Below are 27,563 nucleotides of genomic sequence, written 5' to 3' on the forward strand. Positions count from 1 at the left end.
TGCATACATTGCTGAAGATGGAAAGTGCTTGTTCAGATATTCAGAATACCATTTTTATCTTCATTACTCAATATTTGGCCCCATTTTACTGTATGTCACTCAAACCCTCTTTTAGATTCAGATTTATTAATTTGTGAAGGGACTCTTTTTACAGCATTAATCAACATGGCATCAGAGTGATTCAAAACCACTTAATTTTATCTCCATCACATTGCTTTGTGAGATGAGATATTCTTATTGCCATTTTACAGTTAGAGAATGAAGAAGTGAATTGCCATAAAAAGCTATATGGTCATTTCTAAGGTCAATTTTGTAATGCCTAGTTATTTACCTGTAAAAGGTTTTGTTTTGAGGGTTTTTTTTTTTGTTTTTTTTCTTTGTTAGTTTTTAGCTGTGCTGAATATAATCAGAGTTTTGATTTCTGTTGAGAGTCTATAGATAGCATTTCAGAGACCCCTCTTGCTGTTCTTTGGAAGATGGTGAACATTCAGTCTGTGGCTGTGTGTGGGGGTAGGAGTTTAAGTGGCTTGCAAAGTTTCACAGGGACTGTAGGAAGTGTGGTATTAAACTACTTTAGTAGCAAGTAGGTTGTTTTTTGGTGGTGTGGGGTGTTCTGTTTGTTTTTTTTTTTTTTTTTTTTTTTTAAGGTGTTCTTTTTCTTTAGCTGAAAGATCTTCCCTTGTTTGTTTGGGTGTGGATTTATTTTTGGGTTTTTTTTACCCTCACTTTCCAATTGGGACAAATGAGCCAAGGGCTAGATATTAACTAAGTGCTTCTTCCTTGGCTGCAAGTTATTTGTTGTCTTCCCAAGGAAAAGTTATAATGTGCTTTTGCAGCAATTTCTGTACGATAATGTATGGGATTTGAACTTCTGGCAAGACAACAACTGAAATTGAAGATCTGGTAATTTTAAGTCAAGAGAGAGATTTTGTGCTTTTATTTATAATCAAAATGACTTGCTAGAGAGTCAGTGATTCACTGTTTGTGTCCTGATGTTGGATTGGAAGCCTAGAGAAACCATTGCAGAGATGCTCTGCAGGAGGACAGATATATGGTTGATCATGTTATCTGTCAGTCTGTAGCAAGATTCTCTTGTCATGGTTGAACTGAGATATTGTTTTATTTTAGCAAGTTTTCAACTTCAGAAATACCTCTATATTTTAAAGGTAAAAGGTGGCTGATGTTGTTGGAAGAAGAACCTGAAATTTGATGTTGAAATGGAGGTGGGGTGTTCAGACTGGGACCACTAGAGTTTCTGAATATGATAGACATTAAGAGTTTTTGTGCATCAACGGAATAATGTCTTCTCATTTAATGTACTAAATTGAAGAACCTTAATTCATGCTCTTTTGAGACTTGTATTTTAATAAGGGCAGAGGGGTTTCTTTAACAGCATTCATAGTAAACTCAGGTTTTTGTTCTCTGCAGAAAGAAATTGAAGACCTCCGAGCAAGACTGACCATATTGGAAGCAAAAGATCAACAGCTAAGAAGAGAAATTGAAGAACAAGATAGGCTTATTCAGTCACAGGACTGCGAGCTGGCTGCTTTACTTGGCTGTGTTTCTTTGAGAGAACTACAGGAAATAAGCAAGGCTGTGGATGACACTTTAGCATTGTCCTATCAAATTCCATTCAGTCTGGATCTTCCAGGGACAGTAAAGAGGTATTCAAATTTCAGCATGTTGTCAGTGATACAGAGGCTTGTATCTTCCCAAAGTACTGTTGAATTTGCTGTCAGTTGTGTTCTTCATAATTGTGCAAGCTAACTAGCTGGGTTCAGACACTTTAAAAATTTCTAAGAAGAGACGTTGAAGTTCTAATATTAATATGCTTCCTCAGGAAGAAAGACTGTGTAGTTATTTGCAGGTCTTGCACTCAGTATTTTTTTATGGTAAAGAGCCACTCACAGAAAGTGTATGTATCCATCAACTGCTAATACCTATCATCAGTTTGAGCTATTTCTTGTTAACTGGTGGATTTTTTTTTTTCCCCCAGCTTGGTAATTGCAGTAATTACAACATGTTTCTCATAGCCTTAAGTGAGTACTAGGCATCATCCAAGTAAATATTGGAGATGCTTCTTGCTTCAGTGAACTTCCCATCATAATAAAGTCTGACACGTGTAAGGCTCAGACAGTGGGCTCGAGGTAGCAGGGGAAGGATGCAGCATGAAAACTGCATCCCTTAATTTAATACACTTAAATGCACAGTGTATGGTTCCTTTAAATGGAAAAGTAGCTACTCTTGGTAACCTTTTGGAAATAACCTCATCTTTATTTACAAAAGCAACATGAGTGCTTAGAGCCTAAACTGTACTGGCAGTCAATGGGATGTTGATGATGGAACTTTGAAACTGCTACATCACCAGGACAAAATAAAATTCCTGTTTATCCTAACTTACATTTCTTCCAGATAAGCAATAACTATGTTTCTTAAAGGGTTTTTTTTTTCCTCCCGTCATGTTTATTGGATTTAGTTTGGTTATATTAACATTCATGAGAAATTGCTGCTCATGTGAGCTAATTTACACAGAATTTTTTTTTTTAGTCAGCAGAACATTTTGTAAAGGAAATATTCCTCTCTTTTCAGGTTTGTTTAAAATTTTAAATTGGGTTATGGGAAATATCTTATTGAATTAAGTTTAGTTTGTTTTAATAGTATTTTATACTTGTGTTTCTGAGATTGAGGAATAGCAGTCTGTCAGAACTCAGGCTTTGATTTGAGTTTTCTCTGAGTTTTGGATTTACTTATGGAAGAATATTCAGATTTTTTTTTTCCCCTCTCACATTGCTGATGCAACATTTGAATTGCCCTTAACTCTTTGGGAATGATTTGAAGATGAGTTAAATTACTGCTGGTTCAGGAGGAACTTGCTCAGAGTTCTTTGCTCTGTAGCACCATGAATAACACAATCACTAGAGGGAAAACAGGCATTATTGAAAGTGGGTTCAAAACTTTAATGAAAATTTAGAATTAATTTCTTTCATTTCTGTTCATTTTTGAAAGATGCACTGAATGAAACTTTTCTGGTTTAGTTTTGTTTATTGATCAACTTTGTGTCACCAGGGACAATGACCAGGTGCTTCTGCTCTCTTTACCATACCTGGAATTCTGCTGTTGAAAGTGGAGACAGATAAATGCTAGTTTGGGTTGTGCAACTAAGCCTGCTCAGGCAGCTATCTGTGACAGCCTTTGGGAACAGTTTAAATCTCCTATCTCAGGTTATAGTTAGGTGCTCTTGCCAAACCCTAATGCCTTTTCTGACCAGAACTAATGGCAATGATGTAGACGTCCACCTATGGCATGGTCATTTAGAAGCTAGAGTCTGGGAGCAGGGGGAGGAAGAAGGGGTGGGGGGAGTGCGTGAGTGGCTGTGTGGTTCTGAGTTACTAGCTGGGTTTAAACCATGACAGTTCAGAACATGGAAGCTCTGGAGCCTGACTGGATCTGAACCTACCATCTCAGAGCAAGCTTTTACCTGCCAAGGATTTCAGTCTTCTGGCAGGAAGCATGTTCCATCACAGTTCTTGAGCTGTGTAGCCAGTATCTTAATGTATCCAGTAATGCAAAAGGAGAAATCTGCCAAAAGGCTAGCAGGCAGTAGGAGCCCTGACTCTGGAAGAGTGAAACTAGAGAGGATTAGTGGTTACGGCACTCAGCTGAGATGAGAGATTGACGTGGTGGTCATCATAGCTGTTGAGGGAGTTGACAACTGTCTTGAGTGATTTTTGGTTATTTTTTTTTTTGTGTGTTTTTTTTTTAATTTATATTTTTATTTCTTTACAACTTAAAAGCAAAGCGTGCTGATAGAGCCTTTCAAAGAAGCAAGGTACCACTCACTGTCTTTTCAGCAGCTTTCCTGTCTGCAGAAGATGATGGCTCACTCTGAATTAAAAACATCTTGTAGGTGTTTTCTCTACATGATGTGGCTTCTTGGTCTGATACATCCCATTCAAAATCTGCCCAAGTGTTGTATGTGCTGTAGCTGCTGCTCTACTGAAAAGTACACAAGCTGTCTTGGGAGCACAGACTGAAATATCCAGTTGTTCCAGGGATAAAAGGATTCTGGGTGGAGAAGGAATGTAAGCCACACATATACACCCCAAACTACTAGAAAGTTTATTACAAGATCTAAACCAGATGTAAAACACAGAGATATCCCAAGCAAGAAAGACAGAGACCTAAAGGCTACCAAAGAACAGATTAGGCACAGATTCTTACCAACCTACACATTTGTTCAATGACAAGGAGGCCAGCTCCAAGGTGCATTGAGAGAAAATGGGGTAGCAGGCACATACTTTGCAGGTGTCCCCACAAAGCTAAGGTTGGCCATAAAAGGTCTAGGTCCTGGTCCATCTCCCTCTTCTCCTCTCCTATCCCTCTCCTTTCTTCTCCTGATCTTTCTTGAACCCCAGGCCTTTTATATCCGGAAAAGTGCCAAGTTGTCTGGATGCAGGGGGTCAGCCTGCATCCGGAGGAGTGGCCCTGCTGGCTTCCTTTTTTCCCATGCACATTCATCCTGACGCAGGGGCTCCCCACCATGCACACCCACTCCAGGTTAATTGGAGGTTATCATCCTCATGGCCCTCCTCTGGACTTGCTCCAACAGCTCCACATCTTTCTTATGTTGAGTACACCGGAACTGTATGCAATACTCCAAGTGGGGTCTTATGAGAGCAGAGTTTGAGGGTCAGGATCACCTCCTTCGACCTACTGGTCACACTTCTTTTGATGCAGCCCAGGATATGGTTGGCTTTCTGGGCTGCAAGCGCATGCTGAATTTGGTTCAGGTTCAGTTTCTCATCGACCAGCAGCCTCAAGTCCTTCTCTGCAGGACTGCTCTCAGTCATTTCTCTGCCCAACCTGTAGTTGTTTTGCTACTTTAGGTAGCTGAAGGCATCTCAGATCCACGCTTGCATGATGGTAAGCAGACATGTTTCCAGAATGGGTTTTCTGCCACTTTGTGCTTTCAGGACAGGCTGTGTATCCAGGGGAAGAAAATGCTCTAGCAATAGTTGCAGTTATTTAACAGTGAGAGGCTGTTCAATGTCACTAGACAAAGTGGTGGGTGTTCCTTCCTTTAAAGCTGTATAGTCCATCATACTTCAGGTACAGCGATCTTACGTTTGCATCCAGTCGTGTTGTGTTCTCTCTTTCTGTAAGATGAAAAAGTAGTAGCAGATAGTAAGACATATGGTGTGGATATACTTCCTGTATGTCTATGGGCATATCCCCTACATTGTCGTACAATTGTAGAAAGATTTAGGAGGTCATCTTGTCAAACTCCTGCTCAATTTCCAAGTGAGATCAGGTTGCTCAGGGTCCCATCTGTCTGAGTTTTGCCTATCTCCAAGGATTTTTTTGGTCTGGTATTTAGCTGGAGTTTCCATTGTTGCAACTTGTATCGGTTATCCTTAATCAGTACATCTTGTGAAAGGCAATTGTATATTAGGTAACAGGTGAAGATACTTGGTGAAGTCAGTTGAGCATATTAGTTTTAAATTAAAAAGTCTTGGGATATTTAATATGGAATAGTTTTTTTCTGGAAATGTACATTTTATTTTATGAATAATAAAGCCTTCTAAAGTTCGGGCTTCCCGTGTGAGAAATAAAGCTATTACTCATGCACATATATTAAAGATCAGTGCTTATGCAGAAAGTCATTCAGTATCGATGTGCTCTAAATTATAATCTCTTGGCTATTGGGTTGCAAGGTACTATGTATTCTAACTGCATTGCCCTAGTCAGTAAAGTACTGCTATAATGCTTCTGTGTAATTATTTGTTGGGTACGTAAATTGCGTTCAGCACAGGAAAAACACAGGGCTGGTCTGAAGCATCTCTTAAGACAATCTGTGCTAATATTAATGGTATTGAGTGGCTTGCAGCTCACTATAAAATACAAATTATTTTGTTTTTCTTGGCCTAAATGCTACTAAATAGCAACTTATTAAAGCAAACTTCAGGGAATGTCAGACACCATCTTAAATGAAGAATAATTGCCCAGATAGAAGTGTGCAGAAGAAAAAGTGAACATCAGTGTAATATTGGGCTAAGCATTGTTTCTAAGCTTATTTTTCTTGTCAAACATTGTTATTTTCAGGAAGATTCTTTGTTTTGTCTTGTTTATCTTCTTTATGTGGTGGACTTTTGAAAACAAAAATCCTTCATCAGTAACAATAGCATGCTTTGAGTCTCAAGAATTGAGAAATGTTAGATATGTTACCCTGGGCAATTTCTTGTGGGCTTTTGGAAGCTGAGGTTAAAACCTGGCCAGTTAATATGCAAGCAACAAATATGTTAGCTTGTGTTTTGACAGAGATTCTCATCAAGGTTGAGACCACAGAATGTGGTAGTTTTGCTCATCCAGACAGGCCTAATTGCCCTTGGAAAACTAAAGGGTGTAATCATTATTATAAAAGGAGGAAATTGCAGTGCAAAAGCTCAGTTAATTTTGTGTGGGGTTGTGTGGGGATGTGTTTAAAAGGTGGGAACAGCTGGTGTTGTGTGCACCATGACATATGTTAGTGTTTTAACTAAAAATGACATACTGAAATCAGAGGAAAATAGGACGGAGTGTTTCAGTGGGAAGCACTTTCTCCTGGAGATTGCAAAATGTAACAAAATATATAATTTCCATACTCTACTGAAGAGGACGCTATTTCAGAAATACATGTTTTTAACTAGTGTAACTTGAATCTTCTATTGATAAAAAAGACCACTTTAATCATTTGACTTACTCTTTTCAGTACTTGTTTCCTTTTTGGGTTTCTTTTCACAGTGAAAACTGGGATGTCTCTTATACTTATGTTCGTATTTGGTTTCATTTAGCATTTTGGTTTCATCCATATCTATATATATATGCAACTGTACAGCATGTCATTCTTAAAATAAATTGCACAGTTCTAGCTGTACTATTGTTTGGGCACTGAATGCTGGTTGAAAGAAAGAAATTCAATTAAATATCTTTCAAAATATTTTAATACTCCACCTCTTCTTCCACCCTTCTTATGGAACAATTTCTAATTAGTATGAATTTGTTCTGCAGTGGGTATGTGGGATCTTCTGAAGATAGGGAAATTCTCTATTCTATGTATTAGTTGTTACAGTACTATCATGGCCAGTGATGCACAGAACTGAACTTGAAGTTTTATGCGATCATTTTACTCTACTTTCGTGATGTCTGGAGCTCATGTGACAGATTAATTCAAAGTGAAATACAAATGCTCAGGGGTTTGAAAACCTTATTAGTTAGAATATACTCAAAGCACTCAACAACTTCATTTGAGGTGTGAGTTTTTGTTTTTTTTTGTGGTGGTGTTTGGGATTTTTTTTTTGTATTTGTGGGTTTGGTTTTTTTTTTTGAGATGTTGGTTTACTTGGGAAAAGATGGAAAAAAAGGCTTAAATGTAGTCTAACATATTAACTGAGGAAAAGTGGCATTCAGAACGGGCTGTCATTAGGACAGACTGCTTTGTACACATTGTGTTTATGTTCTTCAAAGTATATTGTCCGCATGGTTATTTCTAGGCAAATTAGTGATTAGCAAGCTATGTGAAACTACTGAGAACTCTGAATGCAGCCATGTTTATTCACATGAGCTTTTCAACAAAATCTTAAAGAATTGTTTTTTAGAAGAAGCAAAACAAGTTGCACCCTATGCTTTCAAAAACACACCTATTTTTTTCTATACAAACATGCAGTCTATCCAGGAAAGTCGTTATTTAATATGTGGTTTGAAGTTTTCTTTGGCTATTTCTGTGAAAATGCACACATATCAAAAATATCCTCTGGGAACAGGAGGGTGGCACAAACACAAAGAACAGACGGATGAAATGGCTTTATAGTATCATGAAGTATACACTATAGCGCACAGGCTGCTAATGTTCCTGATACTTTGCTGGGCCTATGCATGGGACAGTAGAGAACTGAATTGTACTTTTAATGCCAGATTACTCTTAGAGTTTCTACTTCTGGGTTTACTTCTTTTTGGGGTTGTTTTAAGCTTTTTTTTGTTGTCTGCACTTCTTCCTGATTTCACAACCTTAGTAGTCCTTAATTACAAGTAGAAAGTGACCTCAGTACATAAGTTAAAGGCAAAATAATCTAATTATTTTTCTTATTATAAGATCCCCCTGAATGTTTTCAGGAGAGACTCCAATGCTTAATGGAGAATATTTAAAACTCTCTGAAACATGTCTGTCTATGCTGTGCGAAATGAACCAAAACACAATTATGGGGTTCTTAAAGTATAGCCCAATACCATTGCTGCTACTATAGCCAGGGATAATGATAATAATATGGTGCCATGGTTTTTTAATTGTAGTTCTCTTGTTTAATGATCCGCGGATCCATTTCATTTGGTGTGCTACACATTCACTAAACCTGTATCAGTGAGCTAGCAGCAGAGGAACAGAGCCACAGAGGATGTTCCCTGGCACTTGGGGAGGGCTCTGCCCTGGAAATTCTCTGGCCATCCTGCCCTCAGAGCGATTAGCCGCATAGCCAGCTTCCTCTGCCACAGGCGGCTTTTTGAGGGGGAACTAAGTTTTGTGTTGAATGTCATAACCCACCCTGAGCTTTGTTAATTGGATTGTCTCATTTTCAGCTGGTCCCACAGCTGGGTTTGTGTTTTGAGGAGGCCATCATCTCTTCCTTCTCAAAAAAGGTGTCTGCAGGCTTTTGTGAGAGGCTAAGACAAGTCATAGGTGAAAGAAGAGGTCTGCCTCTTCCTTTGTGATCTGACTGATTAGGAGGCTCAGCTTTCTTTTTGTAGATAGGTAGGTGTGTTCTTCTCCATTTTTGTCTACCTAGGATTAATTTCATTCCTTTGTTCTCTGCCTACGATTGAAGGGTAGACTCCTTGGGCAAGTGGATTTGTTTCTTTTTTAACTCGCTTGTGGGAAGAAACTGTTATTGGAAGCCTGGCATGACATACCGTGTCTGTGCTTCAGCACATAAAGTGAATTTGCTTCCTGCAAATGTGTGAACAAAAGTCATCGATCAAGAGCTGCCAGAGTTTGAAATTGTGGTGTAGGACTTCTTGATTGAGTTGCCTGTGCCTGAGTGGAGTCCTTTGTTCTGTGGCTTAGCAGTTCATACTGATTCTGATCCTGTCAGGGTCAGTGGGGACCCCTGTTATAGGGAGGAAAAAGGGCTTCTGTGAAGTCTGCTACTGCACTGCAGGCGCTGGCCGCCTTTGGGAAGAACAGGACGTATTGGAAGCACAGCAGGGAAAGGAGAGAGCAAGTCTTCCAACTTGGAGGACAGAGCCACTGCTACCAACCTGAAATATTTTACAGCAATCTTAGAAGCAGTTTTTAATCCTTCCAATCAGCTTTATAGAAGGAAAAAGTCACGACAAAAAGAGGAGTACCACCTGCTTGAGTATTCATGTGTGCAGTGCAATAAGGAATCTGTTTTTTCTTGCTGAGGATCTGGTTCCCCCTGCTTGCCTGAACAGCATCCAGTGGGATGTAGCAGCCTGTAAAGTCCAGGCCACAAATGTGTGAATTCCTCTGGGGATGCATATGACAAGATTTATTTCTCTTTAGGGAAAAATGACCAGCTGTCCAAATCAGTGTATGATATTGAAGTCAATTGTATATAATAAAGAGAAATGGCTAACAACAATATCTAGAGACAGACCCCTTCAGTCAGTGAAGTACAATGGATGTTATTCTGGTGAGAATAATTGCAGCTGCTGTGGGCAAGCTCTAGTTTTTGTGCACTTCGGACGGATGTAGCAGGAGAACAGGGATCTCTTGACACATCAAAAAATCTGGGAAAGTGTTTGGATGTGATCAACTGCTGCTGCAGATAGCTATTTGATTGTGCCTTTGTTTTCAGTCTGATGCTCTTGTCTCAGGTAGCAGCTGGAGCAGCAACTGCCACAACCACTGTGCAGCAGCAGCTGACAGAAGAGTGACTACAACGTGCAAATGATCAGTTGAAACAGACTGCTAGTTCGGCTGTCTGAATGGTGTGTTATATAGGACCAGAAGGTTTCCAATACATGCCAATGAGAATTCAGCTTGGTATTGTCATTAAAGATGCCAGCAGCATCTTCAAGTGACTGTGAAATTGTTATTTCTGTTGGACTGATTTTTATCTAAAAAAAACCCCCACCCATCTACAATACTGTGCAGACTGAGGTGCTGCCTCAGCCCTCCTATTTACAAATATTAAAAGAAAAAATAATCTCATCACACTTACTAAAAAATTGTGTCATCTAATTCCCTGATTTTTCTGCAAGCCTCTCCCGTAAGTAGGGCCAGTGTGTGGCAGCACTGCAGCGAATAAGGGTCGTCTCAGTTTAAAGTTCTTGTGTATGTAAGAGCTTCTGGGCAGGATGATGAGTTGTTATAGTTCACTTTGTATAGATACAACTCTTTGAGAGTTGACAAATACAAGTGCAGTCACACAGCAACCCGTGAGTTAATGGCAAACCTTATTGGTAAGCTGAGGTTATACAAAGACATTGGGAAAGTGTACTTCTAGTTCTGCCTCTTGATGAATTCTGAGTGGAGGAGCACATGTATTGAAGTGATCCTTGACATAGAGCAACAATGAAGAAATACTGCTCTGCACATGACAGAAGAAGAGCAAAATCAGCTCTCTAATGGTTCAGAGCTAGGTGCGTAATTTTGGGTTCTCATTCATATTTCTTGGAGATCTCTGTAGATTGAAATTTGCAGAAGGTCCAATGCTTCTGTACCTTAAAGTACATCTCTTGATAATTTTTGTCTCAGATCAGATTAATTTTTCAGGTTGGAAGCTTTCCAAGGTGACATTTTGCATTTTACTGCTAATTCAGGTGACTAGTCTTTACAACTGCTGCAAATTTCATTTTCAGATGAATTAAATACAACTTTTCTCTCCTTCTATTGAGTGTCAAAGTCCACATCTCAAGAGCACGCACAGGTTTAGATAGAGAAATTGGATTTTCACCACATCAGTTCAGCAGAAATTTTGTGGATTTATCGTTGTTTAACCAGCTCTGTTATCTCAGAAGCTTTCTGTGTGCTGCATTATCTAAGGGAAAAATCAGAGTTTGTTTGTAAAACCCTAACTTATGTTTAATGGATGATTTTGCGTCCAAACAGAGATATATGCTGCTGTGAAAATCACATTGTTTGAAGTCCTATGGATCATTGCATGAAGATGAAAAGGAACTTGCTTGACTGAAAAATTGCTTTCCTGGAATGGTAATACCCAGATATGTATCCCCACCAGGCTTATGAACAGATCACATAGAATGAAAATGCTGTTGTTCAGTGTCTGTCTTGATTAGGTAGAATCAAACTGCGTGGTGGAGAGTTTAAAAAGAAAACAAAAAGTTCTGTTAGTGCATTTAATGCCGTCTAGCTTCAAATATTCTTAATTGAGCAGAAGTATAGGGCCAGCAACACGTTTTTGTTCCTGTAAAAAAAAAAAAAACAGCACACGGTATCTGTATTAATGAATCTATTGATTTTACACAAGAAAACTTCTGGTACAAGTAGGTTTTCTTATTTTTATTTTCAGTCCTAGTTGTACGTCTAGCTTAAAGCTGCCTCTTGTTAAGTATAGTTTTGTTCAAAAGCTTTTTTTCTGATTTGTCTTCAAAGATCTCAGAGATATGCACATAAAGGGAACTGTAAAAGTACAACAAAGTTATTGATTGATTTGGTTTTGTTTTGTGGATTTCTTCCTTAAAGGCCCAGTGAAGTCCACAGGCTTACGATTTTTCTTGGATTTTTGTTGGATTTTTGCCTTGATGTAGACTGTAGCAGATGTTTACACCAAGTGTTCCCTGAGTGACACTTCCGATTTCTTTTGCAAAAGACTGGACAAAGGCTTTTTTGGAAGGTCAACTTCTGTTTGCTGTTAAAAGCAAGATTACTAGTGTGGGGCTTGGTTTATGCATTTTCATCTTCTAAGAGAGTACAGCTTGTTGTGACTTCAGAGTCAAAGAAGGAATTGTGTTAGAAGACTTAAAGTTGGAAAAGTCATCCTCTCTACAGGCTGCAACTGTTAGAACGAGGTTATCCTTTGCCGGCAATCTCATTACTCTGGGCTAAATTCAGATGTACTGTAACCAGTTTAAATTTCCTGATAGCCAAGAAAATACTCTTTAATTTTATCTAGGAGGGGATACATATTTATACAAACTGAGGATTCGGCCCATCATGCTTTCTCATATGCATACAATCTGAGCATATGCTTTTAGGCTGTTGCTCTTGAATTAGAAATTCAAACATGGGTAATTTTAGATTTTTTTGTCTTGTGCTTAGTTTTAAAGAAATGAAGGAGCTTTTTGCTTAAGCACTGTGTTGTGGTGTGGACATAGGAAGTGAAATTACAGGATCTAGATTAACCTTTTAGGTGACAGTAACGTAAGGAAGATTATTTGCTGCTAAAGGAGTATCTTTTTGTCTTTCGGTCTGCCTACTTAGTTTCTGTATGAAGATAAGAATTTGGAGTACAGAATATATTTATTTTACACTGGTACTGTGTGCGTGGGTATGTTCTATTGTGCAATTACGGAAACTGCATTCTGACTACATTTTATTGTCACAGTATATATATTTTGTCAATAATACAGGAACTGTTGCTGTTTAAGCAATATGTATATTTATGTATCTTGAATGTAGAGAACAACATGGCTTGCCTTTTGCCCAAATTCATTCTTTGAATTTTTTCTGAGGAAGCAAAACATAAATACACAATAGCCTGGAATGCAAAGGGAAGTATACTAGAAAAGTGGAAGGAAAGACATTTCAGAAACATGCCTTCCTTTAGTAGAAAGCCTTTCTTCCCAGTATTGTGCTAGACAGCCTTCCTCTGAACAAAGCCACTTCCATAGTATCTGTAATTTCTGCATGTAAATTGTAACTTCTCAGAATATTCTTTAAAAGGCATTTTAAACATTAGCTGCTATATTGTGACATTTAATGTCCTCTGTGGTCGTGTGGGAAGCCTGTGATAAAGAGAGGAATGAGTGAAGCAAACCACCTGATTCCCTGTCCTCCTGTCCCCTATTGCTTTGAATTGGCTTTCTTTATTTTGCCAGCATACCATCACTGATTATGAACATTATCATCTCAGCAGGTTGCAACTGTGTTATTACAATTCAACATACTCATTCCTATCTTTCTTTAAGGTCACTGAAATGAGATACTTAAAAGATACTGTATTGTTTGAAGTACAGAGATCTTAAAATTTTTCCTGTGGTCTTTTATTATGTGCCAAGCCAGCCTCAGCTCCTGAATATGCAGCATTCCCATATCCTCCTGCAGCTCTCCAGCTGAAGTCCATGTTTTGCCAAATCATTACTTAATTTGTTATCCAGAAAGGGTAATTCCTTAGTTCCTGCTTTCCTGTTCTGCTCTAGTGTGTATACAATGAGGCCCTAAGATGTAGCAAGTCTACATGCCTTTCTTCCCTCCTCATTACATATCCTAATGTGTGTAAATCCACTGCAAGCCATTTAAGTGATAGGCTTACATGGCCATCTGTATGAATGAAGAAATTACACATGATGCATAGATAGCTGTCAGTTCTGCAAGCATTGAAAAACTTTCTTCTCCTGCATTTAGTTTGTTAAATTTGCATTAGTTTAATTCCTCTCTTATTCTAGTCCTTCTGTCAGTTGGGTCAAGAACTTTGCTTTCTCTGTGATGGAGTTAGCTTATATTGAGTTTGAGAAGTAACTTCTAAATGGTCCTTATAATAGATAGCAGAGACGGTGAGGACAAGCAGTCAAATTCTTGATTAGCTGTTCTGCCAGAGAAGAATAACAATGAGCCAAAACTATGGATGTCTTCCCAGGCAAGAATTTAGTGCTATTCCAAAGAGCTCTTTTTAAAGCCATTTTCCCTGATAGTATTAAGTAAAGCATCTTTTAAGCAGACAGAATACCCCTCTTAAAATGAAATATGATGTTCCAGGGTGGTGGTAAAAGAAAATACTATTTCTGGTTCAAGTTGCATGTTAAAAGATCATAGCTATTAAAGCTCTTTTGTCAGTAGAATGAATCAGTATTGACTGCCTGGATTCTCTTGCGGGTCATTAGCTTGTCAGTTAATTGGAAAGCTTGTGAGGGGCTTCTCCATGATGGTGTTTTGTGGTAGAAGAAAACAACCTGGGAATAAACTTAGTTAAAAGGTGGTCATAGTTGGTAGCTGTGGTTGGTTTGTACGTGTTTTTAATTGCTTTGTCCAAATTGTGTGATGGGCTAGTCTCTAAAAGGATAAGAGGTTCCTACAGTTTCACTCTGAAGGCTAATAAGGATTCAAAACAGGATACTACAGTGAAATTCTTACCATAAATAATACAAATACACTTGTAAGAGTCTGCATGAATGCTTCAACTGTAACAAAGGATTCTTCAGATTCAAGTCTGTGGTTAATGCAGCTATTGCTAGCTTGAGCCAAAATGATGATTTACTTATTATATTCTGTATTGACATGTGTCAGATTAATATAAAATTCCCTTAAAGCTATAGTTCTGCTGACATTGTAATGGCAGTGTGTGATTTCCTTATTTATTTTTGGTGATTTGATAGATGCACATAAAAAAGAAATCTGGGTATAGAGTCTGTTCCTTCCCACTTGGCACCTGGACCTGAAAATCTGCACGGGCTTATGCATCCTTGTTAGCAATATAGACTTTACAACTGGGTCTTAGTTTGTGATGCTGTTTTGGATGTATGATTTAAAAAAGTTGAAAATTCATCTGTCTTCCTGTTAGCTGTGTGAGTTCTGCAGAGGAGTGAAATGTTATATGAACCTGAGGGGCTTTCTGTGAAGGAAAGTAAACAGATAAGAGGAAAGGCACATGGAAGACATTTGTTAAATAGGGGTGCTATCTTTTATACTGTTGTTCTTCTGGCTATAACTGCACTTTCTATTTTATTACGGCCTGGGTCTCTAGAGTTGAATTTTACAAGGCATTTTCAGAATAATTGGGTCAGTCACCCATTATTCATACAATTACACACTGCAGCCTTGCTGCTTTTTGTTGACATCTGTGCACAAAGCCCAGCTCTTTTTTACATAACCTGACCAGCTCAGACACTGATTGTGGGAGATGCTGAAAGTCATTGGGAGCTCCAGAGCCTGAGAAAAGAAATGGCTGAATAGTTCATTCCCTCTGGCATGCCCAGAGGCAAGCAGGAAGTTCATAATGGCATCATTATACATGTAATATTTTGTGGTTTGCCTATATATTGCTGTAGAAAGGGAGAAATTGAAGACTGCTATGTGGGAAATGTTGTTAAACCACTTTTACATAGCTAGCCAGCTGCATTTCTGTTTATTGCCTTAAACAGGCATTGACTTATACTGTTATGAGCTATTTCTGAGGGGACTGCCTCATCTGGAGCTGGAGGGACCCTCGCGTACTGTGGTGGTAATGAGGTGACTGGCCTTGCTGGCTGTAGATTGAAAAGGTGTGTGCTACATGAAACAGGGTATTAGGGGAAAGTGATGCAAATAGCTGTCTCATTAATGGGATTAAATGATATGCTAGATAGCTGATTTCTGCCTCTGAGGCTGTCTCCTGTGCGCCAGACGTTCTGTAGGAGGTCAGTAACTGAGCACAAGTCCAACTTCGTGTGCTTGGCATCCAGACTTAGCACAAATTCTGACTCTTTAAACAAGACTCAGTAAGTGCTACACTTGGAAAATACAAAGGAGCAAGTTTTCAAAAGAAAACTGAAATGCATAGAAGTAGGCAGTAGGGACTGTGTGCATGTAAAAATGGGCACTCAGTCTTAACTTTCTTTCTGAAAAACAGTGACTTGTGTTTCCTCCGCCTGAAAAATGAATGTGATACTGCCATATCTTGCGGGAGTATCATTGAAGTAAATCCAGTGATATTTCTGAAATGTTTGGATACTTCAGTGCTGAACACTGAAGAAAAGCTCAGAAATGAATTAATAGTTCTTTCTTTGGGAAGAATATTATCAGTAGACTGTGAAAAAAGTACAATTTTCATAACACAGCTAAAAGGAAGAATTGTAATGTTGCTGTGGGGAGTGCTGTCATGTACATTGAATTGAGATGTCTGACAGAAAACAAAATAGTGTGTGATAAAGTAATTGAACACTGTATGAAAGAGTATGCCTGCTGAGTAGGAGGGAGGGAAGTATTAAAGTTGAAAAAGTAATCTCTATACTAACTCCTGATGCTTGTCTTGACTTGGATTTTTAGAACTTCAAGTTAAAAATGTAACTTGTGAATTTACTTTCAAGTCTCAAAGGTAAATGTTTACCTTAGGTTTGGTAATATCACGGTAGTAAACCTACTTGGTTTTATATGTGAAAAAAACCTTTGAATTTCTTCATATAAACATGAACAATGCCTTGATTTTTGCCTACTGTTGAATCAATTTGGTACAAGTATTTTGTAGGTTTTTATGAAATTAAACCAAAGGAGTAATGGTATTTCATATAAAGTTACTGTGAGAAAAAGTGACTGTAGTTGAACTTTTCCTGGCAGCACTGGAAACTCGGTTATAAGAGAACAGTTAACTACAAACTCTTTGTGTCAGAACTGCCTTTATATTAGGCGTTTGAATGGTAGGCTAGCAAAGCATCAGTCCTGGATGTTGCCGGGAACTTCTAAGATACTGTGGTTACCCAAGCAATCATAATTGTGATTCAAATGATAAGTAAAATGCATATACACTCATTTAATTAGGAACTGTAAAGCTAGTGTATGAACTGTTTTGCAAACAAACAGGATTAAGTGGATAGAAATTGGGTGGAAAAAATTTTGGTTAGTCACTAGCAACACTGAAAACCAAATGTACAGATGTTATCTTGGTATTGGCTCTTTTGTGTTAGTATGAGTGATTTTAAAGCCTTTGTGCTTCCATATGAAAATGTGTCTTGTGTAGCAGACCGTGATCAGCAGAGAAAGTCAACTTCACTTTATTTTATTTTAATCCCTTCTAGCCTTCAGGAAAAAGAACAGTCATTCAGCATGTCCATTAAAGAAACTACTGCCAAAGTAAGTACCCATCAGTGTTCTTCTGAATATTTTCAGAAGCAGGTAATAGCTTGCATCTTAGTAAATGGTTTGTGTTTTAGAAAGTTGGTTTTGTGGCATTTCTTCTAAACAGATTTTGCATATAAACATTTTTAAACATACACTCAAAAAAACCACAAACCCCAGCTTTTATATTTGGACAGGCCACTGAGATTACGTTTAAGAAGCAGATGGAGTAATTTGTTGTTTCTTGGTTTATATTTACTAATCTTCTTGCTAGTCTCTATTTAGGAAAAGACTCCTAAGCTTCATGAAATGAAAGTGAACTCTGGTTACAAGTGAATGCTTTCACTCTTCATACAGAGCCTCTTACTTTCCTAGCTGACTGGTTTTGTTGGTGTAAAAGAAGAGTATAAATGAAGTACCTATCTTTCCCACCCACACTAATACTAAACTAGCAATCTCATTCTTATTCCCCTTTTAAAAATATAAAGAGTATATATATGATATATATATATATAAAGTGATATGGGATATTTAGCATACCTTTTGTTTCTAACCAGAGGTGATAATACTTTTTCTTTAATTTTTGTATTTCTCATGGCCTCCTTCTGAGAAAGAGAGTACTAAAATTTTCTTTTTATTTCAGTGAGTCACAGAACATCTTTACTTCAAGAGAGCTATAGAAAAAAGGTCCGTTTATTGTAGCTGATCCATATTCATCTATATGGAACAGGGAGCAGAAAATATTTCTGGCTTTTGATCAGTAATGAATTTATACTCTGAAATAAGTTTATTTTCCTGTTCTTTCTCTAGTAGCACTCACCAAAATTAGTAAAAATTATATCCTTTATAGTCTATTCTTTCTAATAATCTTGACAAACACTTTCGGCATGCACTATTAAAAAGACTATTTGAAGACTGCATGTCAGTACCCCTTCCTCCTCTCCTACATCATTTTGAGTTTATTCTCCTCTATTCCTTGCTCTATGCACACATCTTGGGGAAAAAATTTAGTATACACCTTTAAAACATGATGCTCCCCGTTTTTTAAATGACTATGAATAGATTATCAAGGAAAATATTGTAATTGACCTGCAACTCATCTACTAAAATGAATGAGACGGTACCTCAGTGATAACGTTGTTTTAAACTCTCTGCAAGCTGAAGCATAAGTTACAGATTTCCCCTTCTGCTCTGAAAATGTGTCTCTCTTGAAGTTTTATTTTACAGCTGTAGTATCTAGAGATTTTTTTCAGTAAGAGCTGAAACATTGGGTAACAATTGAAGTCTGCAAGGTAGAATTCCACAGCCTATTTGTTCCTTTAAATATTCAATAGATAAAATATTATTTTAATTTCATTCCATTCCTATGTGATGTCTTTTATTTATTAGAGAAGATAAATAGAAAGCACATAATGAGACTCCTCCAAATCATTTATTGGTTTATTTATTCAGATTGTCTCATCCTATTATTTTTTTCTCAAGCTGAATAGCGCTGATCTTTTAAACCTTTTCATTGTATGGGGAAAACACTGCTTTATCAAAGGTCTTTTTGTTCCCCTGTGCCACTGGTGTTTCTATGGCCTTTTCTGCCTTATCTGTATTGTTTTCAGCTGAGGCTGCAAAAGCTGGAATTCGCCTGCTAATGAAAGGAACAATCCCCCTTATCCACCACCACCCTTCAGAAATTAGTATCTGCTTTTGCTAATGGCAAGATTGTGCTGTATGGGAGATCCAGGTGGACTGTTTTTTTAGGCAGTGTAAAGAGAATTTCTCTTTCTTTCCCAAGGTGCTGTTGTAAAGAAATGTGAAGGTTATTCAAAAATTATTTTTTTTTTTCCTTGAAATGGTTGAAGAAAAAGTAAATTTCAGTGCTTTAGTCAGTGTCCTTGTCCCTGTTTCTGCTGCTTTAGATTAAAATCATATGCTGGAAAGATGGAAAAGGATGACAGTGGGCAAATTTTCTTTTGATATTTTGCTGCGTTTCATCTTGATTCCACATATCTCTGCTAAGCAGCATCCTACTCGTTTCAGATAGACTGCTTTTTTTGAGTAGCATTTATGTGTCTGAACACAGATTGTAAGGTATATTCCTAAACAAGAGCCTCTTGGTTTTTTGGGGGGGTTCTAGTGCCCTTTATTTTTTTTTTTTTCCTTAATAGTCTGCTTTAAACCCCTCCAAAAAAACAACAAAGAGGATTTTAAAATAGATACAGTAATATTTGGCTGCAAAGAACTTCCCTGAAACTGAAAGGGAGGTTTTTCTTCAGACTTGGAGCTTGTTGGTCTGTGGGCTACAGCAGAACTGGTCATTGAGAACAGGGAATGGACGTTGCTTGCAGTCAGACTGGTTAGAGGAGGATGAGAGCAACAGAGGAAGCTGGCTTTGTGAATGTTCATCATTTTTGTCAGATGGGAAATAATCTTTCCTTAGTGGCTGAATAAGCTACTGTAATGAATAATGGTAGCTGCTATTAAGATAAAATAATTAGAAAAAAATGAAAAGAATTGGGACTTATAGAGTAGAAGTGATGTAACGTTGGAGCAGTGCTATTAGTTTAGAGGATGTTATGTTATTTTGCTTCTCCCAGTCGCTCATTTAGTTTTGTTGAACTGTGCCATATGATAGCTCTGAAGATTAATGTTGTTCATTTATTTACAGAATACACGTGACATAGATACAAGCAGAGGCTTGGTAATGTACTTATCTCATGTTCCAGAAGAATCATCTCTGTAAGATAGAGGAACAGCCTCTGGTCCCTGCATTTTGCCTGTTAATAAAGAGCGCCAGGGAGCTTTGTTCTGATGGTAGCACTTACAAAAGTGGACAGTGTTCACTGGAAACTGATTAAACCTCCCAGCTTATTTTGCATAATTGCCAAACAGCTGTCTAGTGGTAATGACTTTAAGTTACAACCAGCATGGGATATATTCATGCAGTTTTCCTGGAGCTGAAAGATTCCCCATCTAATTGCAATTCGCTGAGCCATTCAGTACCCCTAAAGAGAGAGAACTGCTTAGAAAGAAGTCATTAAAATCTTTCAGATTTATTCTGGAGATTACTATGACTAGAGTGTTGGAATGGAAGGATAGAGGCCCTTCAGGAAGGACAGACAGGGGAGATGAGGAAAGGATGTCGCTCTCTGTGTCAGTGACCAGCTGGAGTGCATGGAGCTCTGTCTGGGGATGGCTGAAGAAGCAATCAAGAGCTTAGGAGTCAGCATTTAAAGGGAAGGCAAGGAGAGGTGACATTGCAGTGAGAATGGATCGAGATTAGCCTTTAGGAGAAGGACTTGGAGGTGTTACTTGACGAGAAGCTCATGACCCAGCAATGTGCACTTGCAGCGCGGAAAGCTAACCATATCCTGGGCTGCATCACAAGAAGTGTGATAGTTCTGTTAACTCAAGGAAAAGGTTAACAGATGCTCTCAGCTGAAGCAAGGGGGTATTTATCTATTTAAAAGGATTTACAGTTAGTGTCATATCTGAATTATTATAATTGTACAAACAGGTAAGCTGTTATAGCTGTAGGCTTTTGCTCTCAGAAAGTGAAGTGGTAGCTGTGCTTCTGTTCACAGTCTGGTATATACACTTATTTGTGAGACTAGAGAAGCCAAGTAGGAAAGGGAAACTTTCCTCTGGAGATTGCATTTCACATCTCATCTCTTCATAACAGGCTGGTGCCTTTCTTTACTATTGCTTTACTCTTGGTTCCAATGAATGCAATATTTTCTGAAGCGTCAGGTATGATTTTAAGCGTTTAATGCCTGCCTTCAGAACAAGGGATTTACCTTAGCTCATTGAGGGATTTTCCTGTTCACTTTGCTTTCCTTCACAAATGATGCAATATGGAGGAAACGCTAACATTTTTGAATGTGTGTGGGTTGTATGAATTTTGTATGCTGTGTAAAGTCCTCCTGCAGTGGTAATGTACTCTTAAATGGGAAGTACAGAAACAGGGTAACTTCCTTTTTTATTTTTTCTCCTTTCTCTCTATGTTTTTAATACCAGTCCTGATTCATTGCTGAAAGAACTTCCAGTTAAAATGATAAAAAAAGAGAGCAGGAAAGTTATAAACCTGAACCCCAGTCAGCTGTGTCTCCTGATTGTGAAATGAAGTACAGTATTGACCTGGGATAGTTTTATTTATTGCCTATGCAGAGAATTAATTCTGTCTGTTCTGCCTGTTTTCATTTAAGATTAGCAGCACCATATGTTTTTTATAAAAATTGCTGCACATTCCGTGCTATGGCATCTTAAACTCCAAATGCTGGCTTATTTATGCTCCAGTCCATGCATTACTGTTAATGCTGAAATTGTACAGAGTTTGTTAGATGGCCTTTCTTTTATGTGCAGTCTCAGTATCTAGTAGTGAGACATGTCCTTTCTCATGCAGGTAGCTAATGCTAGTACTTTTCCCTATTTTTATAATAGAATGTGCAGCAAAGCCTGGAAATTTTGATTCATGTTGGGTATTTCTGTAAAAACATCACTTTTTATTATGCTTTTCTACCTTGCTATAGGATGTTATGTCATGTCTGTAAACCAAGAGCATTTGAAGCCCCATTTAAATTGCCTTATATTTTACAATGAATGAATTGTATATCACGGCTGTCTGCCTTGATCTAGGTTTGCACGAGTCAGAAACTTTGCAGTACTTTGAGGAGGAAAGTGAGTGATATTGAGACTCAACTACCAGCTCTACTTGAAGCCAAAATGCTGGCTGTTTCAGGTAAGTTTAAAGTCATGAAAAGGACTAGCATTGATGAGTGATGTGTCAGAGCATTTGCTGAGCTTTTAATATCTGAGACTTCCTAGGAAAGTTGATGTGCATGTATGTAGATCCCTTGAAGAAGTTATGACAAGTCCAGGTAAGCAGGCTGTGTCATGTGTTGTGTAAGGTATTTCAGGCCCCTCTCTGTGGTTGGGAAATACTGGTAAAGAGGATGCTGTGTGGTAGGCAGTAAACATGCAAAGAACATGATATTTTTCCATAAGTGAAGTTGATAAATGATTATCAATAGCTATTCCTGGACCTTTACAAGTTATATGCCTATGTAACTTATATGCTAGCTAAGAGCATAAATTTACAGCAAAGGTATAATAACTACAAGTGTGGCTTTAAAAGACACTTTAAAATGGAATACAATAATTGGCAGCTTCTGCTGTTCAGATCATTAAACAACTGATGTTGGCAGTGAAAGAGCGATTTGGTCCTTGGAGCACTTGTACCTGTTATTTACAACCAGTAAAACACTGAAATGTGATTAGAGAGTCTGACACGTAACAGCTTTACATACCATTTATTTGGGATTACTGCACCGTTTTTGAATGAAAAAAGGCAAAGCACAGTTCTATCTCTTAAGTTTGAAGAGGTGGGTTTTCTATTCTGTTTCAGTTCAGCAAATTGCTTGCAGATGTGTAAGTAGGTGTCTCTCTGCTAGACACCTGCCTCAGAGAGGAAGCTGAGTAGGGCGGAATGTAGACTTGAATACAAGGAATTTTCCAGTGTTACACCAAGTAAAGAAAGGCTAGAGGGTTCTAATACATGTCAAGGTGACATACTGTAGCTGTGTGTTGGTGATTTACCTTCTCAATTAAATACAAGGATCTAGCACTGGCACGCACGGATTTTTTTAGAGATGAAACCTTGTGCAGTGTTACATGGTTTGTTTGCCAGAAGTGGATAACGTCAGGCTTGAGCAAAGTCCTAAAGGAGATTAAGGACCAGATCTTGTATTGGTGCTGAGCATGTTCGTTTTCCTTGTTTCTCTTAACACCTTTCTGAAATAGAAACCCTCTCTATTTCTCTGTGTCCAACTTTGCCAGGTGAGCTGAACAATCATCTTTCTCTGCCCGTGGGCTGTTTGAATGTAGGTAATTTTCTTGCTTTCAGAAGTAGGGTCAAAGTTTTCCCCAACCATTTTATGACTTTCTTGAGAACAAAATATCCCGTAGACTGAATGTGCAACTGCTTTATGCTGCCAGTGGGAAGCAGTTGGCCAGAAAAGATGTACCTCAGTCAGATGCTTTGGGAGAGTAAATGACAACTTGAGAATGATTTTCAAAACATTCATAACTATTTATACTTTTTAGATGCTGAAAGAAGTTTCTTATTTCAGGAATGAATTCAAAAGACAATTTAATGCTGATGTTTTTATAAACTGCACGGCAGTGGGGCTATGATTACCTTTCTATGCATTTTTAAGAAGTATCAGTGCTATTTCTTAGTACTGATGATAAGCACCATTTCTTTGTCCTTTTTTTTTTTTTTTTTTTTGTTTTAAATTCTGACTGTGGAAAAACTCTCAATTCAGGGAATTTTAATGACTGGTACAATCCTAAGTTGCTATAAGTCAAAATTCTGGGGGGAACTGGCTAAAAATCAAGGACAAAAGGTAATTTGGTGACTGGATACCGTAATTTTTTTATCTTGTCATAAGATATGGATACATTTAGTTGATGTGATGGCTCTTGTTTGTTACATGCAGAGTAGTATGCAGAGGATATGGGGGAAATATAGGAATAAAGAAAAATTGGCTCTCTGAAGACCTGAAAGCTGGAAAAAAAAAAATATCCGGGGTGAGGGTGAAGGGAAATAGTTTAATCTTAAAGCATAAAGTGATAAAATCAGCAAAGCCAGGGTGCAGAATGAATTGCAGCGAGCAGAGAAGCAAGTCAGGAAGAAAAGATTTTGTAAATGCAGAAGAGGAAAGAGGAAGAAAGAGATAAAAATATCCTTTCCCCCCACCCCCCCTGCTTAACAAGGCAATAACAGTGAGCAGTAGATAATATAGAGAAAGCTGAATTATTCAGTTTCTGTGTATTCCTGTGTTAGGTGTAAGTGAATGACACCTCTCAAATAAGGCATCGTTAAGAAGTAGGTCTTAACCTTTTAGGAACTGATTAAGTTTTAAGCAAGATACTTTACCTACATATCCCCTGAACTGTCAGGCAGCTAATAGACTGTTAATGAACAGTCTCTATATATTAAATCATTAGAAGGTGAGAGAATCATCAATTGGATAATACATAATTATTTAAGGACAGTCTTGGAATAGCATGAAATTCAGAGGGAATTATAGTGTATATGTTAAATATACAGTAATAATAAAGTTTGGTCATTATTAGAGGTTTTAATTTAGTCTGGAAGCATCAGACAGGGAAAAATGTCTGTTATTTCTGCTTTTATACCTTATAGTTAGATCATTCATTCTAACAATTTTGTCGTATGACAGTACTGATGGATACTGAGATCAACTGTTTTTCTCTAAACTGCTGTTGCATCACTTTAACATAGCATTTTTCTTGAGGAAGCAGTCAGAGTTAAGTGATTTTGGAACAGTGTCAAAGCAAAAAGGTAACTGAATGCAGTTGCACATGTCTGGATTAATGTATCCCAAAAGTTAAGCTAGATGAGTTTAAGAATATAGCTATTAAGTGATACATACATACTCAGAGCTTACATGCCATGACTTAATGATGGGATGAATTGGAAAGCATGATATATAACTTAGCCTTTAATGGCTACTTTGATAGCTTCAGACAATGTTCATCTTCTATGTGAACTCTACTTCCTATTCCAAACACACTGATTTACAGTATTTGTGTACTTGCACCAGAAAATGTAAGAATATAGCTGATCTTGTTTTGTGAGCAAAATACTACAGTAAATGCAATGTAAGTATAATGCCTTGCATTTTAAGACTATAATCAGCAATACTGTAAAGACATAAGAGATGATGCTACATACATGAACGTCACTCCTCCCTATTATTTTGTCCTTGGAAGAAGTATAAAATTCAACTTGGAGGAGAAAGTAAGTTTGTGAATATTTGGATTACTGAAAGTCATTGAATAAATCAAGTAATTAAATCCCAGTGAGATTTTGGGGGAAGGGAGAAGCAGCCCATACTTAAATGTTCAAGAAGTAGTTTTATCAACAGTTACAATTCAGATCCTTTATATCAACAACTCCCTTACTTCTGACTGGCACTTGCCTATTGTGATAAATAACTTGCAGTTAATACTCCTGAGATACTAGTTCAGAATTTTTTTCAAACATGATTAGTAGAATCTTATGATATTGTTCACAGTTTTTAAGTCTGGAGCTTCAGCTAATTATAGCTAACAAGTACTCCTGATTGCCTGAGATGTTGCTGTTGACATACACATTTGTAAATACTTATCGATGAAATGTTATGGTTTAGCATCTAGTAGGGTTTTTTTTTATTAAAACAAAACACCTTTAATGTCAGCATTTAGAAACCTGAATGTGATCATTGTAACAGTTGCTTCTTGCAGTAGCTCTTAACATGCTTATAAGAATTTACAGACTTTGTAACATTTTGGTCTGTGTTAAAGTTAGAATGAGAAAAGGAATAACAGTGAGAAGACAACATGAAATAGTCTGGAGTAAAGGAGGCTCAGTTAGAGACCTTATCGCTCTCTGCAAGTAACTGAAAGGAGGTTGTAGTGTGGTGAGGATCAGTCACGTCTCACACATACCAGGAAGGAAACATACAAGAGGAAACATCCTCAACATCAAGAAACAAGGGAGGTTTAGATTGGGTATTAGGAAAAGATTTTCATCAAAAGGGTTGTCAAGCACTGGAACAGACTGCCCAGGGCAGTAGTGGGCATGATGGGCATCATCTCTGAAGGTATTTATAAGATGTGTAGATGTGGCACTGAAGGACATGGTTTGGTGGTGGACTTGGGAGCATTTGGTTGACGGTTGGACTCGATGATCTTCAGGGTCTTTTCCAACCTGGATGATTCTGTGATCTTAATTCAGTCGTCAGTTATGGGAAGAATACAGCAGCACATGATACTGTGCTTTTTGTTAGCACTGTGTGTCTATTTAGCATGAAATGTTTCGGGGGAACAAATTGCAGATGAAATAATCCTAAACCAGTAGGAAAATTCAGATAGGATGATATGTAAAAAAGCGTAAATGTGATTGTAGAAATATTATTAAAATTTATTTTCCTACTTTGGGCTGTTTTGCAGGAGAGCAAGTTTATGTGAGAAATGGTGTGTTTCTCATTTTTCCTTAGTGAGAAAATGATTCGGGAATAGGAGAGAGGTTGTAAGCCAAAATGAATTTTTAGTCACCATTTCATGTTTCCTGTATTTGAATAATAAAAGAGGTTGTTTGATACATTTGACAATGTTTTCATAGATCTATGTGATTTAATTTTCTTCTTGAGAATGTGTAATAGCATGGGACTAGATAGGCAGAAAGTGGCTAGCAGGGAGCTAAGTAGACATGAATGAAATATTGAGTTCGTTATGTACTTACCTGAGATGCATGTCATTAACTTTCCTTATGTCTTTGCAAATAGACATTAGATTTGAACACAGAAGTTAGAATGAGATGTCTTGTAGTAGTTTTAAAAAATTGAAAAAATTTTTGATCTTAAATCTGTCTATACCAGTGAGAAATTGTGTGTTATCATCCTATAATTAGCACTATCTCTGTATCATTACATACCTGCAAGTAGGAGCTGCTTGGAAATACTGTTGTGGGATGATTTCCAGCAGTACAACAAAAGGTGGGTTTTTTTCCTTATGTTAGTGTAGAAGTATAGATTATAAGTAGTATGACATAAATACTAGATACCATATTTTCACAAGACTTAATGTTAGGACTGTTGCCTCTTTGATGCTCATTTAGGGCAAGTTCTGCATGGCTCAGAAAAGAAATGTAACAAAAAAACCTTCCAGCTTTATGAAGGCTTAATTTTTGATGAATTGGAGTCTGATAGAGGTCTGTCTTTTCAGATGACATAGCTGGTTCCCCACTTTCAGATTCTTGCTTGCAGCAGTGGTTGGGTTAATGATTCAGAGACAGATTAAGATTAATTCTTCTTCATGCCTATATTGCAATGTCAGGCTCCAGGATATAATACTGTGTATTGGCATGTCTTCCCACAACAGTCACTTTATGCTCCATAAAGTAAGATTTGCCACTGTGTATTGGTGCAAGTGATGCCCTTTTTGGCAAACATTATGCCAGTGAGCCTCTAAACCCAACTCTCAAACAGTCACACAGACCTCAGATAGCTATGTTATTTGTCTTTTTCATCTCATTTCCAAATGAGACTGCTGTCTCAATTTCAGTGGCTCATGGCTTTCAGTGAACTTCAAGGTTAATTTGTTGTAGCTGAAGTTCCAGCATGGTATGTGACCAGACAGCAGAAAATCATTGCTTCTGTTGTGGAACTCGGTCAATCATGTAACAACTTACTCTTTTACTCTCCTGTTACCTAATCTGCTATCGCTGGAGCAGGAGAGAAGGTCAAGTGATCTCTCTGGCAGTTTGTTTTCTAAGGTATTGTGCTCAAAGGAGAAATGTTAGCTGATGAAAGCTGGAATTCTAGGATTCCATGAAGGGAAGGTGCTGTGACACCATGGAAAAAGGCTGTGCTGTGATCTGGAGGGGATGCAAGAAAACCCCTTTACAGTCTGTGGAAGGTGGCAGTGATGTCTGTTTTTCTACTGGCTGTCAGGGATCCAAGGTGACAAACCTCTGAATCCTAGTGCATGTGCTTTTGGTGCCTAAACCTAGGTGGCATGAGTA

The 27,563-nt window shown here is 37.8% G+C and overlaps 1 protein-coding gene across 1 annotated transcript in view; it reads left to right on the plus strand.

The window, feature by feature from the left end:
- Nucleotides 1-27,563, plus strand: part of DISC1 (disrupted in schizophrenia 1) — an 89,260-nt gene that overhangs the window by 55,962 nt on the left and 5,735 nt on the right. Inside the window, exons 6-8 of the mRNA XM_010017598.1 lie at nt 1,429-1,664; nt 16,942-16,996; nt 21,608-21,714. Coding sequence (XP_010015900.1) covers nt 1,429-1,664; nt 16,942-16,996; nt 21,608-21,714 — 398 coding nt within the window. The remainder of the gene's footprint in view (nt 1-1,428; nt 1,665-16,941; nt 16,997-21,607; nt 21,715-27,563) is intronic.

The sequence above is a fragment of the Nestor notabilis genome, unplaced genomic scaffold (assembly GCF_000696875.1).
Source record: "Nestor notabilis isolate BGI_N333 unplaced genomic scaffold, ASM69687v1 scaffold5497, whole genome shotgun sequence".
Classification (NCBI taxonomy): Eukaryota; Metazoa; Chordata; class Aves; order Psittaciformes; family Psittacidae; genus Nestor; species Nestor notabilis.